The sequence below is a fragment of the Pseudophryne corroboree genome, chromosome 5, assembly GCF_028390025.1.
Source record: "Pseudophryne corroboree isolate aPseCor3 chromosome 5, aPseCor3.hap2, whole genome shotgun sequence".
Classification (NCBI taxonomy): Eukaryota; Metazoa; Chordata; class Amphibia; order Anura; family Myobatrachidae; genus Pseudophryne; species Pseudophryne corroboree.
This window is the reverse complement of record NC_086448.1, coordinates 637,271,238-637,295,020: the sequence shown is the minus strand read 5'-3', so window position 1 is coordinate 637,295,020 and position 23,783 is coordinate 637,271,238. Positions and strand designations below refer to the sequence as shown.

The following is a 23,783-nucleotide window of genomic DNA, read 5'->3' as shown; positions in this document are numbered from 1 at the left end:
CGGAGTCCTTTGGGCCTCGGCTCTCTGCCTCATTCCACACACCTCCTACCTTGATGCCACAGTCAGCAGCAGCCGAACCTAAACCCCCTCCCTGTGATCCCCCCCTCCTGATACATTGCAGCCACAGGCAGCTTCCAGTCCATCCGTGTATCTCCACCCCCACCCAGGCACGAACTTTCCATGGGGCTTACCCGGCTTAGGCAGCTCCTGGCCGGCCAGGTGATAAGTCGTGTTCCTCCTTCATCCCCGACTCCTGACAGCCACAGCCCGCAGGTAAGCTATACAGCCTGTAGTATGTATTCTATCTCCCACCTACCACTCCTGTAGCCAGTCCCCACCCCCATAGTCAGCCTGCAGCCATCTTCTGTAGCCAGTGTAGCCCCCTGTAGCCAGCCTCCATACCCCCTCCCCGTAGTGTGCTCCCCAGAGGCAGAACTCTGGGAGGCAATGGAGTCAGCTGCCGCCGGGCTCCTGCTTTGAAGGGGGGCACCTCACCTCCTGTTCCATGTGTTCAGCTACATTAAACAATTAAGTTAATTAACAGCAGCCGGTACCTCTTCCATAGCTGACTTCCCCACTAGCCACTACACCTTACAAATCACACCCTCTTTATTATAGATACACTGGAAGCAGACACCTTACTGATGAAGCTATTTGCTCCTATAACGAAAACATGAGAATTCTAACTATATGAAGTTATTTCTCTGACAATTACAAGTAACTTCATATAGTTAGAATTCTCATACTTCCTATGCAATAGCAGATATCTCCATCAGTAAGGTGCATGCTACCAGTGTAATAGGTTGTGGGTTTTAATCCTAGGTATGACACTTGCAAATTAATTGTCAGAGAAATGATCAGCATTGTGAGTGACTGAGCAGATCTATGTAGTGTTTGGCTGGACCCCCCACATAGATCTGCCTAGTTGCAACGGTTTTGTAGTAGCTTCATGTAGTTAGAATCTGCAGGCTTGCTATGTAGGAGCAAATAAATATTTATATATTTATAGGGGGGGCACCAATATTTTTCTTGCCTCCGGGCAACTGGGACAAACTTACGCCACTGGTGCTCCCCTGTAGCCAGCCTCCATACCCGCTCCCTATAGTGTGTTCCCCTGTAGCCAGCCTCCAGCCCCCTCCCCGTAGTGTGCTCCCCTGTAGCCAGCCTCCATACCCGCTCCCCGTAGTGTGCTCCCCTGTAGCCAGCCTCCAGCCCCCTCCCCATAGTGTGCTCCCCTGTAGCCAGCCTCCATACCCGCTCCCCATAATGTGCTCCCCTGTAGCCAGCCTCCATACCTCCTCCCCAAAGTGTGCTCCCCTGTAGCCAGCCTCCATACCCCCTCCCCAAAGTGTGCTCCCCTGTAGCCAGCCTCCATACCCGCTCCCCGTAGTGTGCTCCCCTGTAGCCAGCCTCCAGCCCCCTCCCCGTAGTGTGCTCCCCTGTAGCCAGCCTCCATACCCGCTTCCCGTAGTGTGCTCCCCTGTAGCCAGCCTCCATACCTCCTCCCCAAAGTGTGCTCCCCTGTAGCCAGCCTCCAGCCCCCTCCCCATAGTGTGCTTCCCTGTAGCCAGCTTCCATACCCGCTCCCCGTAGTGTGCTCCCCTGTAGCCAGCCTCCAGCCCCCTCCCCGTAGTGTGCTCCCCTGTAGCCAGCCTCCATACCCGCTCCCCGTATTGTGCTCCCCTGTAGCCAGCCTCCATACCCCCTCCCCAAAGTGTGCTCCCCTGTAGCCAGCCTCCATACCCGCTCCCCGTAGTGTGCTCCCCTGTAGCCAGCCTTCAGCCCCCTCCCCGTAGTGTGCTCCCCTGTAGCCAGCCTCCATACCCGCTCCCCGTAGTGTGCTCCCCTGTAGCCAGCCTCCAGCCCCCTCCCCGTAGTGTGCTCCCCTGTAGCCAGCCTCCATACCGGCTCCCCGTAGTGTGCTCCCCTGTAGCCAGCCTCCATACCCCCTCCCCAAAGTGTGCTCCCCTGTAGCCAGCCTCCATACCCGCTCCCCGTAGTGTGCTCCCCTGTAGCCAGCCTCCAGCCCCCTCCCCGTAGTGTGCTCCCCTGTAGCCAGCCTCCAGCCCCCTCCCCGTAGTGTGCTCCCCTGTAGCCAGCCTCCATACCCGCTCCCCGTAGTGTGCTCCCCTGTAGCCAGCCTCCATACCTCCTCCCCAAAGTGTGCTCCCCTGTAGCCAGCCTCCAGCCCCCTCCCCATAGTGTGCTTCCCTGTAGCCAGCCTCCATACCCGCTCCCGGTAGTGTGCTCCCCTGTAGCCAGCCTCCAGCCCCCTCCCCGTAGTGTGCTCCCCTGTAGCCAGCCTCCATACCCGCTCCCCGTATTGTGCTCCCCTGTAGCCAGCCTCCATACCCCCTCCCCAAAGTATGCTCCCCTGTAGCCAGCCTCCATACCCCCTCCCCAAAGTGTGCTCCCCTGTAGCCAGCCTCCAGCCTCCTCCCCGTAGTGTGCTCCCCTGTAGCCAGCCTCCATACCCGCTCCCCGTAGTGTGCTCCCCTGTAGCCAGCCTCCATACCTCCTCCCCAAAGTGTGCTCCCCTGTAGCCAGCCTCCAGCCCCCTCCCCATAGTGTGCTCCCCTGTAGCCAGCCTCCATACCCGCTCCCCGTAGTGTGCTCCCCTGTAGCCAGCCTCCAGCCGCCTCCCCGTAGTGTGTTCCCCTGTAGCCAGCCTCGATACCCGCTCCCCGTAGTGTGCTCCCCTGTAGCCAGCCTACATACCCCCTCCCCGTAGTGTGCTCCCCTGTAGCCAGCCTCCAGCCCCCTCCCCATAGTGTGCTCCCCTGTAGTTAGCCTCCAGCCCCCTCCCCAAAGTGTGCTCCCCTGTAGTTAGCCTCCATACCCCCCCTCCACCAGGGGGGTCTTTAAATGTATTATTAAACCTGTGTTTTTTAAAATATAATGGGGGTCAATCTGACCCGTTCGCACGCTGCGGTTCTTCGCAGCGGTGCAAATGGGTCAGAACTGCGTATGCGCGGCGCACACATTGTTCAGGTGCGTTGTTGCCTGGCGACGGCCATCGCCGGGGCAGCAACGCCGTGTACGATGAAAGTGGTCGCAGCGGCGACCGCAAGTAGATTGACAGGAGGAAGGCGTTCTGGTGCGTCAACTCATCATTTTCCGGGCGTGGAGATCCGAACGCAGGCATGTCCAGGCGTTTGAAGGGCGGATATCTGTCGTCAAATCCAGGACCTTCATCACTGGATCCGTCACACAGGGTAAGTAACTGCAGGGCTACTCTTATTTTACACAAAACTTTTTTAGCATGGCAGGGCTGTACAAGCGATCGCAGCCATGCTATGCTAAAATACACTCCCCCATAGGCGGCGACTAGTTGATCGCACGAGCAGGAAAATGTTGCTACGTGCGATCAACTCGGAATGACCCCCAATGTGCGCTATTGCATATTTGTCTTGGTGTACCCTTTTATGAGCTATTTGAGCTCTTCCAAATATATTAAATGGAGACACCATTTATTGCAGGTCCTACTGAAAAAGAAGTAAAATACGATCTATTTGAGCCTGTTTGTATTCTTGTGAAAAAACTGAAAAACGGTACTTCATAAAATATTTTGTTCACCTATTGGTGTTTAATGGTGGAATTGCTAATTATTGGAGCGCTTTAAATCTATGTATCTTTTTTTTAACACGATTTGTTAATGTTGGTTCGGTGGGATATGCACTAAGAGACACTGGGGGTCATTCCGAGTTGTTCGCTCTGTAAATTTTTTCGCATCGCAGCGATTTTCCGCTTAGTGCGCATGCGCAATGTCCGCACTGCGACTGCGCCAAGTAAATTTGCTATGCAGTTAGGTATTTTACTCACGTTTTTTTCTTCGTTCTGGTGATCGTAATGTGATTGACAGGAAGTGGGTGTTTCTGGGCGGAAACTGGCCGTTTTATGGGTGTGTGCGAAAAAACGCTACCGTTTCTGGGAAAAACGCGGGAGTGGCTGAAGAAACGGAGGAGTGTCTGGGCGAACGCTGGGTGTGTTTGTGACGTCAAACCAGGAACGACAAGCACTGAACTGATCGCAGATGCCGAGTAAGTCTGGAGCTACTCAGAAACTGCTAAGAGGTGTGTGGTCGCAATTTTGAGAATCTTTTGTTCGCAATTTTAAGAAGCTAAGATTCACTCCCAGTAGGCGGCGGCTTAGCGTGTGTAAAGCTGCTAAAAGCAGCTTGCGAGCGAACAACTCGGAATGAGGGCCACTGATTTTTAGGTGCACCTTTAATTTGTGTGCAAATTCTCTTAAAAACATTCTACTATATATTTTATATTCCCCCATTTGTAACTGCATTAACTAGTTCAGATTTTTACTTACAGTACATACTGGCTTATTGCTATATTTAGTGGTCTCCCCCTATTCCTCCTCCTTCTCTCGCTCATCTCTCCAGTCACCACCTTTTCCACCTCTCTGCCGTCTCCCTCTATTCCTCTCTCTCACTCCCATCTCCCTCTATTCCTTCTCCCTCTTCCTTCTCCCCCTAATCCTTCTCTCTCTTCCTTCTTCCCCTATTCCTCTCTCGCTGTCTGCCGTCTACCCCATTCCTCCTCTGTACCTCTGCTTTGTCTCCCCCCCATTCCTCCTCTCTCTCTGCCGTCTCCCCCTTTTCCTTTTCTCTCTGCCATCTCCCCCTATTCCTTCTCTCTCTCCCGTCTCCCTCTATTCATTCTCTCTCTTCCTTCTCCCCCTATTCCTTCTCTCTCTCCCGTCTCTCTCTCTTCCTTCTCCCCCTATTCCTCGCTCTCTGCCTGCCATCTCCCTCATTCCAACTCTCTCCCTTTGCGTTGTCTTCCCCTATTCCTCTCCCCCTGTCTGCCGTCTCCCCCCAATTTCTCCTTTCTCCCATCTCCCCATATTCCTCCTCTCTCTTTCCCATAAATTTATAACAGTTGACAATATATTAGCCTCCAGCTCATCACAAGTTTGATTAGCAGGGAGGCTGCGAGCATTGGCAGGAGCGGCGGCAGGAGCGGGCATTGACTCTGCAGCGGTAGGAGTCATCGGCGATACTCGAAGGACATTATGGCTGCAGTGCCTCACCAGCCACTGACCTCACCGCACGCCACTGATTATGTGTATATTTTGCTATATCATCTGTCTCAATCTTGTTATTTGATAGTATCTTCCACTGAAAATAAGCAGCATGTTTTCACTCAACTTTGGTTGTAATTTAATGGCCTCACTATTATCACATGCATGTGAAATGTGCAGTGACAGCGGGATACCGGGTAACACAGCCCCAACCCGTGATATCAGATGTCTTAACAGGCCAATGTATCACTGAAATCATGCTGGGACAGTGCATCGATAGAGGCCTTCCTCGCACTGACTTTGTCCCCTTAGCAGTTCTCTGCTTATTGCAGTGGCAAAATACCTGCATTTTTTTGTGTCTGCCCACAGTTGAGGTTCCAAGAGAGGCATCCAAAGCTCTCAGAAAACTTCAATGAATATGGCTACATCGGCTAATAGGCTGTAAAGACCAGTACCAGGCTTAGGTAAGTTAAGAGGGGTGTTGCCTAATCGTGGAAGCTGCCTTGCCCCACACAACGAATACGGAAAAATTGTAAGCATATGTGCTGCAGCACCGCACACAGGGGGTGGACATCCATGTGATCATTCTCTCCCGCAAATCATGTAGAGAGAGGAGGCTGCCGCTGTAGCACCTCTGACAAGTAGTGGGCCAGCACCGTTACCTGCAGTTGCTAGGATGAAGCTGTGTCTAGGCTCCAATCCCTGTGCGGTGTCTGAGTGGGTGTGGATGTTGTACCTGGACAAGCCCAGGGGCAGGATGTAATGCGCCCTAGTTTGGCGGCCGTGCGTGATGCCAGTCGAACTCTGATTTTTTTTTTTAAAGGTGCAATTACATACAAGGCAAAGCCATGCCTTAAGTGATTGCCCCTTTAAAAAAAACATGCGAGTTCGTCCGACATTCCGTACGGCCACCAAACGCGGGTGTCATTACATCCGGCCCCTGGTCTCTGATTGGTGGAAGTGATTCTTCCATGGTGAGAAGCAGCTGTGATTGAAGAAGACAATGGGCACACACAGGTGGTGGAGAGAGAGCAGTTGCTTTGGGCAACAGGAGAGACACTACATAAGCTGCTCAGGGAATAAGGGACAGGCCAGAGTTGGACCACAGAAGCTCACTCACAGAGAGGGGTATGTGATTCCAACCCCTCAGTAACCAGCAGCGCCATGGGTATTCCGTTGCACCGAGGGTAGGGGGAACTTTTTACCCCTGCCTGGCCTCTCCAACAATCCCTGGCCCGAGTAAACAGTACCCGCCCCCGCCCCTACACAGGGGCGTAACTAGAAAATTTTCTTCCCCAAGCCAAAACATTCCCTGGCGCCCCCCTTCTCCATTCTTGGCACTAGTAAAGCGATGAATCTGCGTGCGCCGGGCGTGGCCTTGCTGAAATGGGCGTGGCTTTGCATAAAGGGGAGTGGCATTGCAGGAAAAGACTACCTTATACCCCAGTTTTGCAACCTGCACGCCCAGACATTGGCCACCACAGGAAAAAAAAATAATCCTGATTCATGCCCCTTACATTATTTGTAATTTTTCCTCCTTATAGTAATGCCCAGTATACATTATACCACACACCGCAATGCCCGTTATACATTATGCCACACACTGCAATGCCCCTGAGACATTATACCACATACCACAATGCCCGTGATATAGTATACCATTCACTGTAATGCCTGTGACACATTATGACACACATCGCAATGTCCGTGATACATTATGCCACACACTGCAATGACCCTGAGACATTATACCACATACCACAATGCCCGTGATATAGTATACCCCACACGGTAATGCCTGTGACACATACCGCAATGTCTGTTATACCCAATGCCACACACCGCAATGCCCGTTATACATTATGCCACACACTGCAATGCCCCTGAGACATTATACCACATACCACAATGCCCGTGATATAGTATGCCACACGCCGTAATGCCTGTGACACATTATGACACACCGCAATGTCCGTTATACATTATGCCACACACCGCAATGCCCATTACACATTAAGTCCTACACTAAGGCTTCTAATTACTTTTAAATTACCTGCTCATTGCCAGGGGTTTCATGCTCTTGGTTCCATGCACGGTGCCAGGGGTTTTCATGCTCAGGGTGTCATGCTCATTGCCAGGGGTTTCATGCGGTAGGTGTTATGCTTGTTGCCAGAGGTATCATGTGCTGGGTTTCAAGCTTGTTGCCAGGGGGTAATGCTTGTTGCTAGGCCTGTGTTCCCAGTGCCACATATGCCCCTAGTGCCAGATATTTCCCCACAGTGCCAGATACACATATGCCCCCAGTGCCAGGTACACATATACCCCCAGAGCCAAACATGCCCCCCTAGTGCCAGGTAGACATATACCCCCAGTGCCAAACATTCCTCCCCCAGTGCCAGGTACAAACACCCAGTGCCAAACATGCCACCCCAGTGCCAGGTACAAACCCCCAGTGCCAAACATGCCCCCCAATGCATGTTTGGCACTGGGGGTTTGTACTCCCCCCCCCCCCCCCCAGCTCCCCGCTGCTGTTTTGGGAAGGACACAGAGGGCACAGTGCGCACCTCTCCTGTGTGTCCCTCCTACGTCTCCGGCAGCTGCGGTGTGTCTGTCAAATTAAGTGGCGGTTCGTGAGCCAATCAGAGCTCACGAACGGGCAGTTCATTTAACAGACACGCCGCTGCCGCCGGAGACTCTGGAGAGACACACAGGAGAGGCGCGCACTGTACCCTCCCCAAAACAGCCGCACTAGGGGGCCGTAGTCACTGTGGTCGCTTGTAGGCGCAGGACGGCGTCCCCGCAGCCCTGCGCCTCCAAGCGACCGCAGTGGCTGCGGCCCGCTAGTTACGCCAGTACCCCTACATATTGGTGTCCCCACTTTTTGCTTACATAATACATTTGTAGGAAAATTTTTAGGAGGTATACATTGTATTGGTGCTTCAGGTGTAAAGCACTTTTAGTTAACAAAAGGTATTAGGAGAATCAAAAAATTAATATCTATGATGGGAACAAAGAAGTGTTGCCCAGCATACCCTTTAACTGTCCCTTTACGCAGATCTCCAAAGGGAGTGTGTGTGTTTGGGGGGGAGGGGGGATTTAGAGTTTGGACAAATTAAGGCAGAGTGTGCTTTGTCACGGTAAGTGTTGGGCGTTATGCTCCTCTATAATGTTATTAAGGGTCTTTCTGTGACCCGTTAGCACTGAAAAGCTTCAGCAGCTGTCATTTCTTGATAGTGTCTATTTAGTATTATTGTTATTGTTTTTGTGATTACATGCCGTAGTCCATATTTTGCACGTGAAGCCCATGAAAATCAGGACTGATGTGTGGTATATAAGTAGTGTAAAATGTTAATAGTATGTACCGTTCATCCTGAATACATTTTTAAGGTGTGTTTTTTAAATTTGGGCTTATTCCTTTTTTTTTAATAAGTATTTTTTACATTCTTTCCCCTTTAATGGACAATTGTAAATAATTTAGAAAGACTGTGTATGTGATTTCTCTCTTTTCAGCTAACATTAAAACGGCTTTAAAGTTATCTAAATTCATCAATATTCCTCCTGTTGCTGTGGAATAAAATTCCATTATCATCCCACTCTTTTCTGCCGTCTTCACAATGGCCGCTGAAAAGTAGATTTAGCTACCTGGCCTGAAAACTTCCCATGATTTGTTTATGCCTTAGGGCCTTCCTCCAGCCGTCTCCTTATCTTGCTCCTAAAGTGATACACCGTATAATGGATTACACTATTTCATTAAACTCAACATCCTTATTCATGTGTCATGTTTTTTTGTTTTCTAAGATACAGTTGTTTAAGTAGGAACAACATATCTTGTATCATTTCTCCGCCAACTGCTTACTTATTACTATTTTTTATTATGGATTATATCAACATTACCATCATACATGAAATATATATAAAAAAAAACACTAAAAAAACAAATCTTGTATAAATAATTAAAATTAAATATAGATCTATTTTTGCTTGTATATTGATGTAATAGAAACGGATGCCAGCTTTTCTATGTCACGTAACACGCTAAATGTGAATTTAACCTCCCAGCTGCAAGGAACCTTATTGCAGTAATCCCAAATAAAGTTCCTAGATTATAGAGCTGCGGGAGGTAGAGCCATACGCGGATATTAGCTTTAATTCTCAGTACAGATACTCTGTATTTCTAAAAGCTTGATATGCACTTTCTTTAAAGACTTTATGAAATTGGGTTATAGAAGTATTTAAATTACTTTGACCAGTTTAATTGTTCAAATTTGGAATCAAAGAAAAAATTAGAAAGGTGGGGCTTAGTACAGCACATGCAGACTATGGAAACATTGCAAAAGCTTGAATGTATAAACAAAATGATATCTGAGCCCTTGATTGGATAAATTCTAAAGAGGTCCATGTTCCTGCAGAAATTAAGATGGTTCAGTCCAGGGGCAGATTAAGAAAGGAGAGGGCCCTTGTGCAGGCTCCGCTCTGGCCCCCTCCTCTCTGGCAGTGGCTGTAGTGCTGTAGACTCTGGCTTTGTGCATGGGCAGGTCTCTGCCAGTATGGTGCCAACACCTTATTCCCAGGGTCATGCACAAATCACCAGGTAAATAATCACGCTCTATTTTCCTGGTTAACTCTGTCTGCAGCCATAGGACTCCGGAGGGATAAGTATAATAAAATGGGTGCATGGTGTGGGACCCTCTGGAGGCAGGGGTCCATGTGCACCGCACTCCCTGAACCATTACAGACATGCTAATGGTTCTGTCAGGACAATCTATAATGCCCAAGATGGTTTTAAATGTAATTTGGTTTTGACATTTTGACTTGTGCGTGTATGTTTGCAGGCCCCAATGTGTCCAGAGATAAGGGGAATAGTAAGGGTAACACCACTCATGCACTGTGGTCACCAGTTCATCCTGAGGCCCATGATGTTATGTTCCACCCCTGGATTAGTGTCTGGGTTCATATTTAAAACTTTGGCTAATATTCTGTTACGGTAGGGACCAAATCAAATGATTCACATCAAGGAGTATAGTCAGTGCTGCCATTGAAACAAGGCATGTCCTTAGAGGTACTGTACTGTAAGTTAGAGGCTCTTTTGGGGACTCATTCATCTAGACTCCATTATTAGTAGTGATGAGCGGATTCGGTTTTACTCGGTTCTCAAAACAGAATCTTATTGGCTATCCAAAACACGTGACATCAGTGAGCTAATAAGATTCTGTTTTGAGAACCGAGTAAAACCGAGTAAAACCGAATTCGCCCATCACTAATTATTAGTAATGGCTGGGGGTGTAAGGGACCATGTACTTAAAAGCCTGTACCCTGCCTCTTTTACGTACATTAGTGCAATTTGTTTGCTGTAGATATGTTCCTAGGCTGGATCCGGACTCCAGGGTGGGGGCCCTGTGAGATGGAGGACAGTGGCACATTCTTATTCATGATCTAGGGCGCATAAAGCAGGACCTTGAGTAATGGAGGAAGTTAAGGTACCCACTTTAGGGCTGGAGCCCGGAGGTGACCACCTTCCAATGTCTCCTGTATAATACACCTTTAGTAGTGGTTCTCCTGACCTGTCTTGGTGGACTTAGGGTGAGTATCACTTTATTTTTTTCGAGGGGCTTGGTCTTACCTTCCAACTTTTATTAAAATAATATTAGCAGTTATCTTCTTTCCGTACATGAGGCTTTAACTCCAGTATAGATGTTAATGAACATATCAAGTGTACATTATATATATTCCGCTCTATATTCATATAGAAACCAATATCAGATCTGCAGGAATGGAAATACGTGCACCCTTCGCATACTGTATATTGACATACCTCAAGACATAGAAGTCTGCTTTAAACATTCCACCAAAGAATGGTAGTTTGTTACACACATTAGGCCTGATTACGATTTATACTCAATGCTGATGTCCACGCAAATGAGCATGCACCCTTACCAACTTATCGCACTATGCATGCAGCAAGGTACCACCAAGCCAGGCTGTGTGACCATGAACTCCAGTTCTGTAACTAGACATTTTGGAGCCTAGTGCCACAAAGAAAATTGGAGCACCCCCCCAACACTAATATTCGAAACAGGCATAGCGCGTTGAAAGGGCCATGGCCACAGAATAGTACCAATTAGCAGGGAGGGGGTTTGGGGCAGTCAGGTTATTAATGGGCAAGTAAACTTATTATACAGATGTGTCCTCATACATCTTGCCTCAATACGACATGCAGCTGGAGATGCCTGGTGTGAGTCCTGGGCATCATTGCTAACGTCGGGCAGCTTTTTTATGCCGAAAATGCACACACAGAATAATAGGCACCCCGCATATCATTTTAATAAGCATAAGCTGCTTGCGCATCCTATTCACTTAGCAATGCGACTTAGACACGTGCTCTCGAGTTACTAGAAGGACTGTTTAACGTGACTGCAGCAAGGATTTAGGAGGACACATCTGTAAATCGCTGCAGACACTGTGGGAGAGACGGGAGCATCAGGGCAGGCAGCTGCAGCGCTGAAATGAATGTAGCAGTGCGCCCGGCTGCATACATTACAGCGGCCAGCACTGCAGCTGGAGGTGGCGCATAGACCATTGTGGGTGGATGTGGACAGTTCTCCGTCCAGGTCATATCTGCTTTAAATGTGTTTGCCATAAGCATAGGAAACCCCAAACTGTCCACATTTGTAGACAAAAATGTGTATTACAGTAACTAAAATATATAATGATAATTTAATACTGGGTATTTTTTACGGGGAATAGAAACATGCTGCAAAAGATATATGACCTGCTGCAGAATCCATGGCAGGGATTTAAAGTTTAAAAAGCAAGTATTGAAAAAGTCTTCTGAAAACAAGCACAGTTGTTACCCAGGAGCTTGTTGTGAACGTTATTTGGTTTAGAGGTGTCCTTTAACCTTTATAGCTGCGGAGGGTTGGGATTTCATCTGTATCACTGCTCCCAGTGCTGCTGAAGTTTCACACTCGGACTTTTGTCATTTACAAATAAAACAACAATTCTGAAGAAAGATGCTTCATCTGTACAAATGGTGTGTATAAATGTGCCCAAACCTGGCGTGTCTGGGTAAGACGTAGGCATATGTCCTCTTGAATGGAGTGTAAATGGGAACATACTGCCCCTGTAAGCTGTCCTCTTTAGTAAATATGTATACATAATTAAAAATAAGATTTTACTTACCGATAAATCTATTTCTCGTAGTCCGTAGTGGATGCTGGGGACTCCGTCAGGACCATGGGGATTAGCGGCTCCGCAGGAGACAGGGCACAAAACTAAAGCTTTAGGATCAGGTGGTGTGTACTGGCTCCTCCCCCTATGACCCTCCTCCAAGCCTCAGTTAGGATACTGTGCCCGGACGAGCGTACACAATAAGGAAGGATATTGAATCCCGGGTAAGACTCATACCAGCCACACCAATCACACCGTATAACTTGTGATCTGAACCCAGTTAACAGTATGACAAACGTAGGAGCCTCTGAACAGACGGCTCACAACAATAACAACCCGATTTTTTTGTAACAACAACTATGTACAAGTATTGCAGACAATCCGCACTTGGGATGGGCGCCCAGCATCCACTACGGACTACGAGAAATAGATTTATCGGTAAGTAAAATCTTATTTTCTCTGACGTCCTAAGTGGATGCTGGGGACTCCGTCAGGACCATGGGGATTATACCAAAGCTCCCAAACGGGCGGGAGAGTGCGGATGACTCTGCAGCACCGAGTGAGAGAACTCCAGGTCCTCCTCAGCCAGGGTGTGCCCCTGACCAAGTAGCAGCTCGGCAAAGTTGTAAAGCCGAGACCCCTCGGGCAGTCGCCCAAGATGAGCCCACCTTCCTTGTGGAATGGGCATTTATATATTTTGGCTGTGGCAGTCCTGCCACAGAATGTGCAAGCTGAATTGTACTACACATTCAACTAGCAATCGTCTGCTTAGAAGCAAGAGCACCCAGTTTTTTGGGTGCATACAGGATAACAGCAAGTCAGTTTTCCTGACTCCAGCCGTCCTGGAAATCTATATTTTCAGGGCCCTGACAACATCTAGCAACTTGGAGTCCTCCAAGTCTCTAGTAGCCGCAGGTACCACAATAAGCTGGTTCAGATGAAACGCTGACACCAACTTAGGGAGAAACTGGGGACGAGTCCGCAGCTCTGCCCTGTCCGAATGGACAATCAGATATGGGCTTTTGTGAGACAAAGCCGCCAATTCTGACACTCGCCTGGCCGAGGCCAGGGCCAACATCATGGTCACTTTCCATGTGAGATATTTCAAATCCACAGATTTGAGCGGTTTAAACCAACGTGATTTGAGGAATCCCAGGACTACGTTGAGATCCCACAGTGCCACTGGAGGCACAAAAGGGGGTTGTATATGCAGTACTCCCTTGTCAAATTTCTGGACTTCAGGAACTGAAGCCAATTCTTTCTGGAAGAAAATCGACAGGGCCGAAATTTGAACCTTAATTGACCCCAATTTGAGGCCCATAGACACTCCTGTTTGCAGGAAATGCAGGAATCGACCGAGTTGAAATTTCTTCGTGGGGCCTTCCTGGCCTCACACCACGCAACATATTTTCGCCACATGTGGTGATAATGTTGTGCGGTCACCTCCTTCCTGGCTTTGACCAGGGTAGGAATGACCTCTTCCGGAATGCCTTTTTCCCTTAGGATCCGGCGTTCAACCGCCATGCCGTCAAACGCAGCCGCGGTAAGTCTTGGAACAGACATGGTACTTGCTGAAACAAGTCCCTTCTTATCGGCAGAGGCCCTGAGTCCTCTGTGAGCATCTCTTGAAGTTCCGGGTACCAAGTCCTTCTTGGCCCATCCGGAGCCACGAGTATAGTTCTTACTCCTCTACGTCTTATAATTCTCAGTACCTTTGGTATGAGAAGCAGAGGAGGGAACACATACACTGACTGGTACACCCACGGTGTTACCAGAGCGTCCACAGCTATTGCCTGAGGGTCTCTTGACCTGGCGCAATACCTGTCCAGTTTTTTGTTCAGGCGGGACGCCATCATGTCCACCTTTGGTCTTTCCCAACGGTGCACAATCATGTGGAAAAAACTTCTCGATGAAGTCCCCACTCTCCCGGGTGGAGGTCGTGCTGAGGAAGTCTGCTTCCCAGTTGTCCACTCCCGGAATGAAAACTGCTGACAGTGCTATCACATGATTTTCCGCCCAGCGAAGAATCCTTGCAGTTTCTGCCATTGTCCTCCTGCTTCTTGTGCCGCCCTGTCTGTTTACGTGGGCGACTGCCGTGATGTTGTCCCACTGGATCAACACCGGCTGACCTTGAAGCAGAGGTCTTGCTAAGCTTAGAGCATTGTAAATTGCTCTTAGCTCCAGTATATTTATGCGGAGAGAAGTCCCCAGACTTGATCACACTCCCTGGAAATTTTTTCCCTGTGTGACTGCTCCCCAGCCTTTCAAGCTGGAATCCGTGGTCACCAGGACCCAGTCCTGAATGCATAACTGTGGCCCTTTAGTAGATGAGCACTCTGCAGCCACCACAGAAGAGACACCCTTGTCCTTGGAGACAGGGTTATCCGCTGATGCATCTGAAGATGCGATCCGGACCATTTGTCCAGCAGATCCCACTGAAAAGTTCTTGCGTGAAATCTGCCGAATGGAATCGCTTCGTAAGAAGCCACCATTTTTCCCAGGACCCTTGTGCAATGATGCACTGACACTTTTCCTGGTTTTTGGAGGTTCCTGACTAGCTCGGATAACTCCCTGGCTTTCTCCTCCGGGAGAAACACCTTTTTCTGGACTGTGTCCAGAATCATCCCTAGGGACAGCAGACGTGTCGTCGGAGACAGCTGCGATTTTGGAATATTTAGAATCCACCCGTGCTGTCGTAGAACTACTTGAGATAGTGCTACTCAGACCTCCAACTGTTCTCTGGACCTTGCCCTTATCAGGAGATCGTCCAAGTAAGGGATAATTAAGACGCCTTTTCTTTGAAGAAGAATCATCATTTCGGCCATTACCTTGGTAAAGACCCGGGGTGCCGTGGACAATCCAAACGGCAGCGTCTGAAACTGATAGTGACAGTTTTGTACCACGAACCTGAGGTACCCTTTGTGAGAAGGGCAAATTTGGACATGGAGGTAAGCATCCTTGATGTCCAGGGACACCATATAGTCCCCTTCTTCCTGGTTCGCTATCACTGCTCTGAGTGACTCCATTTAGAATAGGTCTCACCGAGCCGTCTGGCTTCAGTACCACAATATAGTGTGGAATAATACCCCTTTACTTGTTGTAGGAGGGGTACTTTGATTATCACCTGCTGGGAATACAGCTTGTGAATTGTTTCCAATACTGCCTCCCTGTCGGAGGTAGACGTTGGTAAAGCAAACTTCAGGAACTTGCGAGGGGGAGACGTCTCGAATTTCCAATCTGTACCCCTGGGATACTACTTGTAGGATCCAGGGGTCCACTTGCGAGTGAGCCCACTGCGTGCTGAAACTCTTGAGACGACCCCCCACCGCACCTGTTTGTACGGCCCCAGCGTCATGCTGAGGACTTGGCAGAAGCGGTGGAAGGCTTCTGTTCCTGGGAATGGGCTGCCTGCTGCAGTCTTCTTCCCTTACCTCTATCCCTGGGCAGATATTATGGGGACGAAAGGACTGAGGCTGAAAAGACTATGTCTTTTTCTGCTGAGATGTGACTTGGGGTAAAAAAGGTGGATTTTCTAGCTGTTGCCGTGGCCACCAGGTCCGATGGACCGACCCCAAATAACTCCTCCCCTTTATACGGCAATACTTCCATGTGCCGTTTGGAATCTGCATCACCTGACCACTGTCGTGTCCATAAACATCGTCTGGCAGATATGGACATCGCACTTACTCTTGATGCCAGAGTTTCGCATATATAGAAATGCATCTTTTAAATGCTCTATAGTCAATAAAATACTGTCCCTGTCAAGGGTATCAATATTTCCAGTCAGGGAATCCGACCAAGCCACCCCAGCGCTGCCCATCCAGGCTGAGGCGATCGCTGGTCGCAGTATAACACCAGTATGTGTGTATATACTTTTTAGGATATTTTCCAACCTCCTATCAGTTGGCTCCTTGAGGGCGTCCGTATCTGGAGACGGTAACGCCACTTGTTTTTATAAGCGTGTGAGCGCCTTATCCACCCTAAGGTGTGTTTCCCAACGCGCCATAACTTCTGGCGGGAAAAGGTATACCGCCAATAATTTTCTATCGGGGGAAACCCACGCATCATCACACACTTCATTTAATTTATCTGATTCAGGAAAAACCACATGTAGTTTTTTCACACTCCACATAATACCCTTTTTTGTGGTACTTGTAGTATCAGAAATATGTAACATCTCCTTCATTGCCCTTAACAAGTAACGTGTGGCCCTAAAGGAAAATACGTTTGTTTCTTCACCGTCGACACTGGAGTCAGTGTCCGTGTCTGTGTCTGTGTCGACCGACTGAGGTAAAAAAGAACGTTTTAACGCCCCTGACGGTGTTTTAGACGCCTGGACAGGTACTAATTGGTTTGCCGGCCGTCTCATGTCGTCAACCGACCTTGCAGCGTGTTGACATTATCACGTAATTCCTTAAATAAGCCATCCATTCCGGTGTCGACTCCCTAGAGAGTGACATCACCATTACCGGCAATTGCTCCGCCTCCTCACCAACATCGTCCTCATACATGTCGACACACAAGTACCGACACACAGCACACACACAGGGAATGCTCTGATAGAGGACAGGACCCCACTAGCCCTTTGGGGAGACAGAGGGAGAGTTTGCCAGCACACACCAAAAACGCTATATTATACAGGGACAACCTTTATATAAGTGTTTTTCCCTTATAGCATTTTAATATATATATACATATCGCCAAATAAGTGCCCCCCCCTCTCTGTTTTAACCCTGTTTCTGTAGTGCAGTGCAGGGGAGAGCCTGGGAGCCTTCCCACCAGCATTTCTGTGAGGGAAAATGGCGCTGTGTGCTGAGGAGAATAGGCCCCGCCCCCTTTTCGGCGGGCTTCTTCTCCCGTTTTTCTGAGACCTGGCAGGGGTTAAATACATCCATATAGCCTCCAGGGCCTTATGTGATGTATTTTTAGCCAGAATAAGGTATTATACATTGCTGCCCAGGGCGCCCCCAGCAACGCCCTGCACCCTCCGTGACCGTTGGTGTGAAGTGTGTGACAACAATGGCGCACAGCTGCAGTGCTGTGCGCTACCTTCATGAAGACTGAAAAGCCTTCTGCCGCCGGTTTCTGGACCTTCAATCTTCAGCATCTGCAAGGGGGGTCGGCGGCGCGGCTCCGGGACGAACCCCAGGGTGAGACCTGTGTTCCGACTCCCTCTGGAGCTAATGGTGTCCAGTAGCCTAAGAAGCCAATCCATCCTGCACGCAGGTGAGTTGAACTTCTCTCCCCTAAGTCCCTCGATGCAGTGAGCCTGTTGCCAGCAGGACTCACTGAAAATAAGAAACCTAAAAACTTTTTCTAAGCAGCTCCTTAAGAGAGCCACCTAGATTGCACCCTGCTCGGACGGGCACAAAAACCTAACTGAGGCTTGGAGGAGGGTCATAGGGGGAGGAGCCAGTACACACCACCTGATCCTAAAGCTTTAGTTTTGTGCCCTGTCTCCTGCGGAGCCGCTAATCCCCATGGTCCTGACGGAGTCCCCAGCATCCACTTAGGACGTCAGAGAAATGTAATAATTAGTGGGTTTTTTTTTTATTCATATATTAAATTGTCTATCATCAAAAGAGGGTTTGAAACAAATCAATAAAAATAATAAAATTAGGTAGGCGGGGGTGGTTGTAATTACTGTTGTGCCTAGGGGTGCCCTGGTCCCTAAATCCACCCCTGGTTTTGGTAATAACCTTATGAAGAGTAGAACATTTTTTATGTAACATTTGTGTAATGTTTTAATTTTATAGACTGTATATTATGCTGATTAAACTTTATTTTTTTCTTTTTCTTTTTGTTTTCTAGAATATTTTGGCAACGGTTGACACTCTTCTAGCAGGCATTATTTGCATAGTAGCTGGAATACCTGTGGCAAAGGAGTACAGTTTTCTCTTTCATTGTATAGTGTCCCTTTACTATAAAAAGTTGGCTTTGGTACATTACTGTAGTTTATGAACCTTATGGAAAAGGGCACTTAGGAAATCTTTACAGGGTGTTCTAAATTCTGGTATACTGTTTATTCAGCTGTACTTGTGATTACATTACACCGTATTCCGAGCACAGGTCCAGATGTATCTAGACATCCTATTAGCTGTAGCTCAAAGCACCTTATAAGAGTATTTCTCATTGTGATGTAGCTTGGCCTCTTGGTCACTGTATCAGGCAATCATCAAACGCCACACATGTGCTTAAATGTCTCCTGAGAAGCAGTAGCGGGACAGAGAGTGCCGCTCAGACTGCATGAGGAACTCTGACAGGCTACCAGGAGGGATTGTGGGATTGCTGCTGTCAGCAGTTCCAGCAGTGCAAACAGTATGAAGAAGCTTCCACAGGGATTGAATTACTGAAGACTTCTGGTCTGTGTTTTTTGGTATAATTGAGAGCACAGAGGGAGCTTGATTTCTCTGTCTTATGATTTGAAGGTGAAGACAACAGCCTGCAGGGCTCTGTCAGAGTTATGGGCATGCTCAACACAGGCTTCAAAAATCTAATTCCCACAAAACCTTACAGGGCTGAATTGCTTACCTGAATATAAAAGATTTGCTTTCGCTGAATTATTTAATGTGCAATTCGGTTAATTACATCTATCTATCTATCTATCTATCTATCTATCTATCTATCTATCTATCTATCTATCTATCTATCTATCCATAGGTTGCGTGTATTCTAAAGCTTTTGTCTCATCATAAGGAACATCTATACTTTATTGCTTTTAAAAAAATGTACATGAAATACTACTACAGAGATATAGTGATGTTCCAAATTGCAATATTCCTCATTTGTATTTCTAACTTTTCATTATTTTTATATATATATATATATATATATATATATATATATATATATACTGCTCAAAAAAATAAAGGGAACACTAAAATAACACATCCTAGATCTGAATGAATGAAATATTCTTATTAAATACTTTGTTCTTTACATAGTTGAATGTGCTGACAACAAAATCACACAAAAATTATCAATGGAAATCAAATTTATTAACCCATGTAGGTCTGGATTTGGAGTCACCCTCAAAATTAAAGTGGAAAAACGCACTACAGGCTGATCCAACTTTGAGGTAATGTCCTTAAAACATGTCAAAATGAGGCTCAGTAGTGTCTGTGGCCTCCTCGTGCCTGTATGACCTCCCTACAATGCCTGGGCATGCTCCTGATGAGGTGTCGGATGGTCTCCTGAGGGATCTCCTCCCAGACCTGGACTAAAACATCCGCCAACTCCTGGACAGTCTGTGGTGCAATGTGGCATTGGTGGATGGAGCGAGACATGATGTCCCAGATGTGCTCAATTGGATTCAGGTCTGGGGAACGGGCGGGCCAGTCCATAGCATCAATGCCTTCGTCTTGCAGGAACTGCTGACACACTCCAGCCACATGAGGTCTAGCATTGTCTTGCATTAGGAGGAACCCAGGTCCAACCGCACCAGCATATGGTCTCACAAGGGGTCTGAGGATCTCATCTCGGTACCTAATGGCAGTCAGGCTACCTCTGGCGAGCACATGGAGGGCTGTGCGGCCCCCTAAAGAAATGCCACCCCACACCATTACTGACCCACTGCCAAACCGGTCATGCTGGAGGATGTTGCAGGCAGCAGAATGTTCTCCTTGGCATCTCCAGACTCTGTCACGTCTGTCACGTGCTCAGTGAGAACCTGCTTTCATCTGTGAAGAGCACAGGGCGCAAGTGGCGAATTTGCCAATCTTGGTGTTCTCTGGCAAATGCCAAACGTCCTGCACGGTGTTGGGCTGTAAGCACAACCCCCACCTGTGGGCGTCGGGCCCTCATACCACCCTCATGGAGTCTATTTCTGATCGTTTGAGTAGACACATGCACATTTGTGGCTTGCTGGAGGTTATTTTGCAGAGCTCTGCCAGTGCTCCTCCTGTTCCTCCTTGCACAAAGGTGGAGGTAGCGGTCCTGCTGCTGGGTTGTTGCCCTCCAACGGCCTCCTCCACGTCTCCTGATGTACTGGCCTGTCTCCTGGTAGCGACTCCATGCTCTGGACACTACGCTGACAGACACAGCAAACCTTCTTGCCACAGCTCGCATTGATGTGCCATCCTGGATGAGCTGCACTACCTGGGCCACCTGTGTGGGTTGTAGGGAGGTCATACAGGCACGTGGAGGCCACACACACTACTGAGCCTCATTTTGACTTGTTTTAAGGACATTACATCAAAGTTGGATCAGCCTGTAGTGTGTTTTTCCACTTTAATTTTGAGGGTGACTCCAAATCCAGACCTCCATGGGTTAATAAATTTGATTTCCATTGATAATTTTTGTGTGATTTTGTTGTCAGCACATTCAACTATGTAAAGAACAAAGTATTTAATAAGAATATTTCATTCATTCAGATCTAGGATGTGTTATTTTAGTGTTCCCTTTATTTTTTTGAGCAGTGTGTATGTATATATATATATATAAATATATATATACATATATATATATAGCCAAATGAGTGCATACATGGGATAGCTAAACAGAAATGTGCAGAAATGTGATGCTAATCAGGAATATCAGATTTCTGAACATTACTATGTAATAGTGGAGTTTTAAAGTGTTTTAGCAGAGGTTTGACAGCGTATCAGGTTGTCTCCTAAACTTCTTATTCAGACTTAACACAAATGAATCTGAGCCAACAAACACATTACGCTTAAGCTAGAGCCTTATTTTATGATGAACCAGATCCAGCTGCCATAGGAAAATGTTCTATTAATATACAGTGTAAAAATTGGAACATGCATTTTTTCTTAGACTCGTCTACATGTGGGGTTTTTAAATATTAATTTCTTTTTCATATAGATATTTGGCAAGTGCCTTTCTTGTATATAAGATCGTGTCCCACTGACAAAACTCCCCTGGAGTACTGAAGGTGGTTGTGTTTGTCGATCCCCTAACTTTGCCAAACTAGAACATCAATGAAAGAGAAAAGTTATTCTGCTTTAGCTTTGAAGTGTGGAGCGGTGAGCCTGTCTGGCTGGTTTGGAGCCCGTTTTCAAAATCCATCAAGTGCTTTGGTGTAACTTTCTAATAACAAACTGTGCTGGTCTCAGTGGAGGCTTCTGCTTTATAGTTCCTTTACTGTCTGCAGAACAAGGAAAGATTGCCTCAGATTAATAACTACTATTAAATAGTGGCCAAAAGTAGGATGGCTTTGTCCATATTAGTTTTATGGCATTCCAGCTTTTACACACACATAACTGAAATAGATTTTGTTACTATGCATTTAGAAAAGAAATAGATAATAGAATATCACATTAATAATAATGCCTACTATGTAATATACTTATTATGCTCTTCCTATTTTCGGGTATCTCTTATGCCGGGTACACTCTAAATGATGTGTGTACCCGGCGAGCTTGCTAGCGATGGAATGGTGGCAGGGAGCTGGGCCATGCTACATTTCAGTAGCATGGCATCACTAGCGACTGTGATGTTAGTGTATTAGAATGCTTAATATTTGTAGACACTCCCTTACTAATATGTGTAAGCCTGAATCTTCAGTGATGGTCCCTGGGACCAGGGGGATGCTGGGAAGTGGGTGGTCCAGTGTGCAGTGTGCCTGGAGTTGGTGATGGAATAAAAAAGCACAGCAGTGAACTCACATGTCTCTGTGTCCTTATGACTGGATTTACAAACATATGAACAAAACATGGTGTCAGAAGAAGTTTAACTTGGACTGCTAGTGCTCTCAGGGTGTGAAAGAATCTTGCAGAAGTCTGTAAGGTTGTGATACTCAGTGTCTGTAAAGCCTGCTGTGTGCTCCTCTTCAGACAGTGAGTAACCATGGATAAACTGGCTCCTCCAACCGGCATGCTGATGTCTGGTAACTTGTCTGAAAACTGGAAAAGATTTAAGCAAAGGTTTAATATATATCTTGCTGCATGTGGAGCTGATACAGAGGCTGACAAACCTAAGGCATCCATTTTCCTCCATGTGATTGGAGAGGATGTGCTGGACATTTATAATAGTTTTCAGTTTGCTGAGGGGCAGAATATGGTGCTATCTTCTATAATGCAAAAGTTTGAAGATTACTTTGTGCCAAGGAAAAATATGACATATGAAAGATATAAGTTTTTCACATGTGATCAGAAGTTTGTAGATGGATTTGATCAGTATGTTACAGAGCTGCAATCACTCAGTAAAACCTGTGAGTTTGGTGATTTAAAGGATTCACTGATTAGAGATCGTATTGTCTGTGGAATACCTGATAATGGACTCAGAGAGAAACTGCTGAGAGAGCAAGACCTAACACTAGACAAGGCAGTGACTATGTGTAGATCTGCAGAAATAACTAGATTTCAAGCCAAAAAGTTACACAAGGACGCTGATGGTGCTGTCTATGTAGTGCAGAAAACAGAGCAAGCAAACCTCCATTCTCAAGAATGAAGCAGTCTAAGCCGCAGTCTAATAATGAAATGTGTAGTAGATGTGGAAATGCTCACAATCCTAAAATGTGCCCGGCTTATGGTAAAACCTGCATGAAATGTGGTAGACTTAATCACTTTGCCAAATGCTGTAAAATGAAAAGTGAAACAACCAATGTGCATAATGTTAAAAAAACAGAGGAATTCTTTAAGGATTGCATTGAACTTTGCAGTGCAGATGAGAAAGAATGGATTGTCCCTTTAACTGTGAACGAGATTGTCATTCCCTTTAAGCTTGATACTGGCGCGCAGGTGAATTTATTATCGTTTCAAGATTATAAGACTTTTAGAGTAAAACCTAAAATTCATCCAGCCAAAGTGAAAGTTACAGGGTACACTGGGGAGGAAATTCCTGTGAAAGGTACATGCTTAGTGACACTGAAATATAAGGGACAACAGTTTAAAACATCTCTACTGATTGTGGATAAAAATGTGCAACCGATTCTAGGATTAAGTTCCTGTGAGAAACTAAGCTTGCTAAAGAAAGTTTTTATGGTGACATCACAAGTAGAAGATGACTGCAAATCGATGTTTACAGAATACAGAGACTTGTTTGAAGGTCTAGGTTGTTTGCCTGGAGAACATAAAATAAATATAGACACGCAAGTTTCTTCAGTGATACACCCTTGTAGAAAAGTGCCATTTGTGCTGAGAGAAAAACTGAAAGAAGAGTTAAATCGCATGGAAGCCTTGGGTGTGATACAGAAAGTTGATGAGCCTACTGAATGGGTAAGCTCCTTAGTAATTGTTGAAAAGAAAAATTGACAACTCAGAATATGTCTAGACCCCAGAGATTTAAACAAAGCTATTAAACGAGAACATTTCAAACTACCAACCAGAGATGAAATCATGTCGCAATTTGCGGGAGCAAAATGGTTCAGTAAATTGGACACATCTTCAGGATTCTGGCAAATGAAGCTAGATGAGGCCAGCTCAAAGCTTTGTACATTTAATACTCCAGAAGGTCGATACAGATTTCTTTGACTACCATATGGAATATTGTCTGCTCCAGAAGTATATCACAAAAAGATACACATGATTTTTGAACATATTCCAGGTGTTGAAACAATGATGGATGACATTATTGTCTGGGGATCTACAAAGGAAGAACATGATTCTAGATTGAGACAAGTAATG

At 46.8% G+C, this 23,783-nt stretch overlaps 1 protein-coding gene across 9 annotated transcripts in view; it reads left to right on the top strand.

The window, feature by feature from the left end:
- The window catches only part of ZNF521 (zinc finger protein 521), a 452,135-nt gene that overhangs the window by 254,161 nt on the left and 174,191 nt on the right, over positions 1–23,783 (top strand). The window contains exon 6 of one of the 9 annotated variants that reach the window (XM_063923625.1): positions 5,404–5,465. The exons of the other annotated variants lie outside the window; for them this stretch is intronic. Coding sequence (XP_063779695.1) covers positions 5,404–5,450 — 47 coding nt within the window. The 3' untranslated portion in view covers positions 5,451–5,465. Of the gene's footprint in view, positions 1–5,403; positions 5,466–23,783 lie in introns of those variants that run through there. 9 annotated transcript variants of the gene reach the window in all.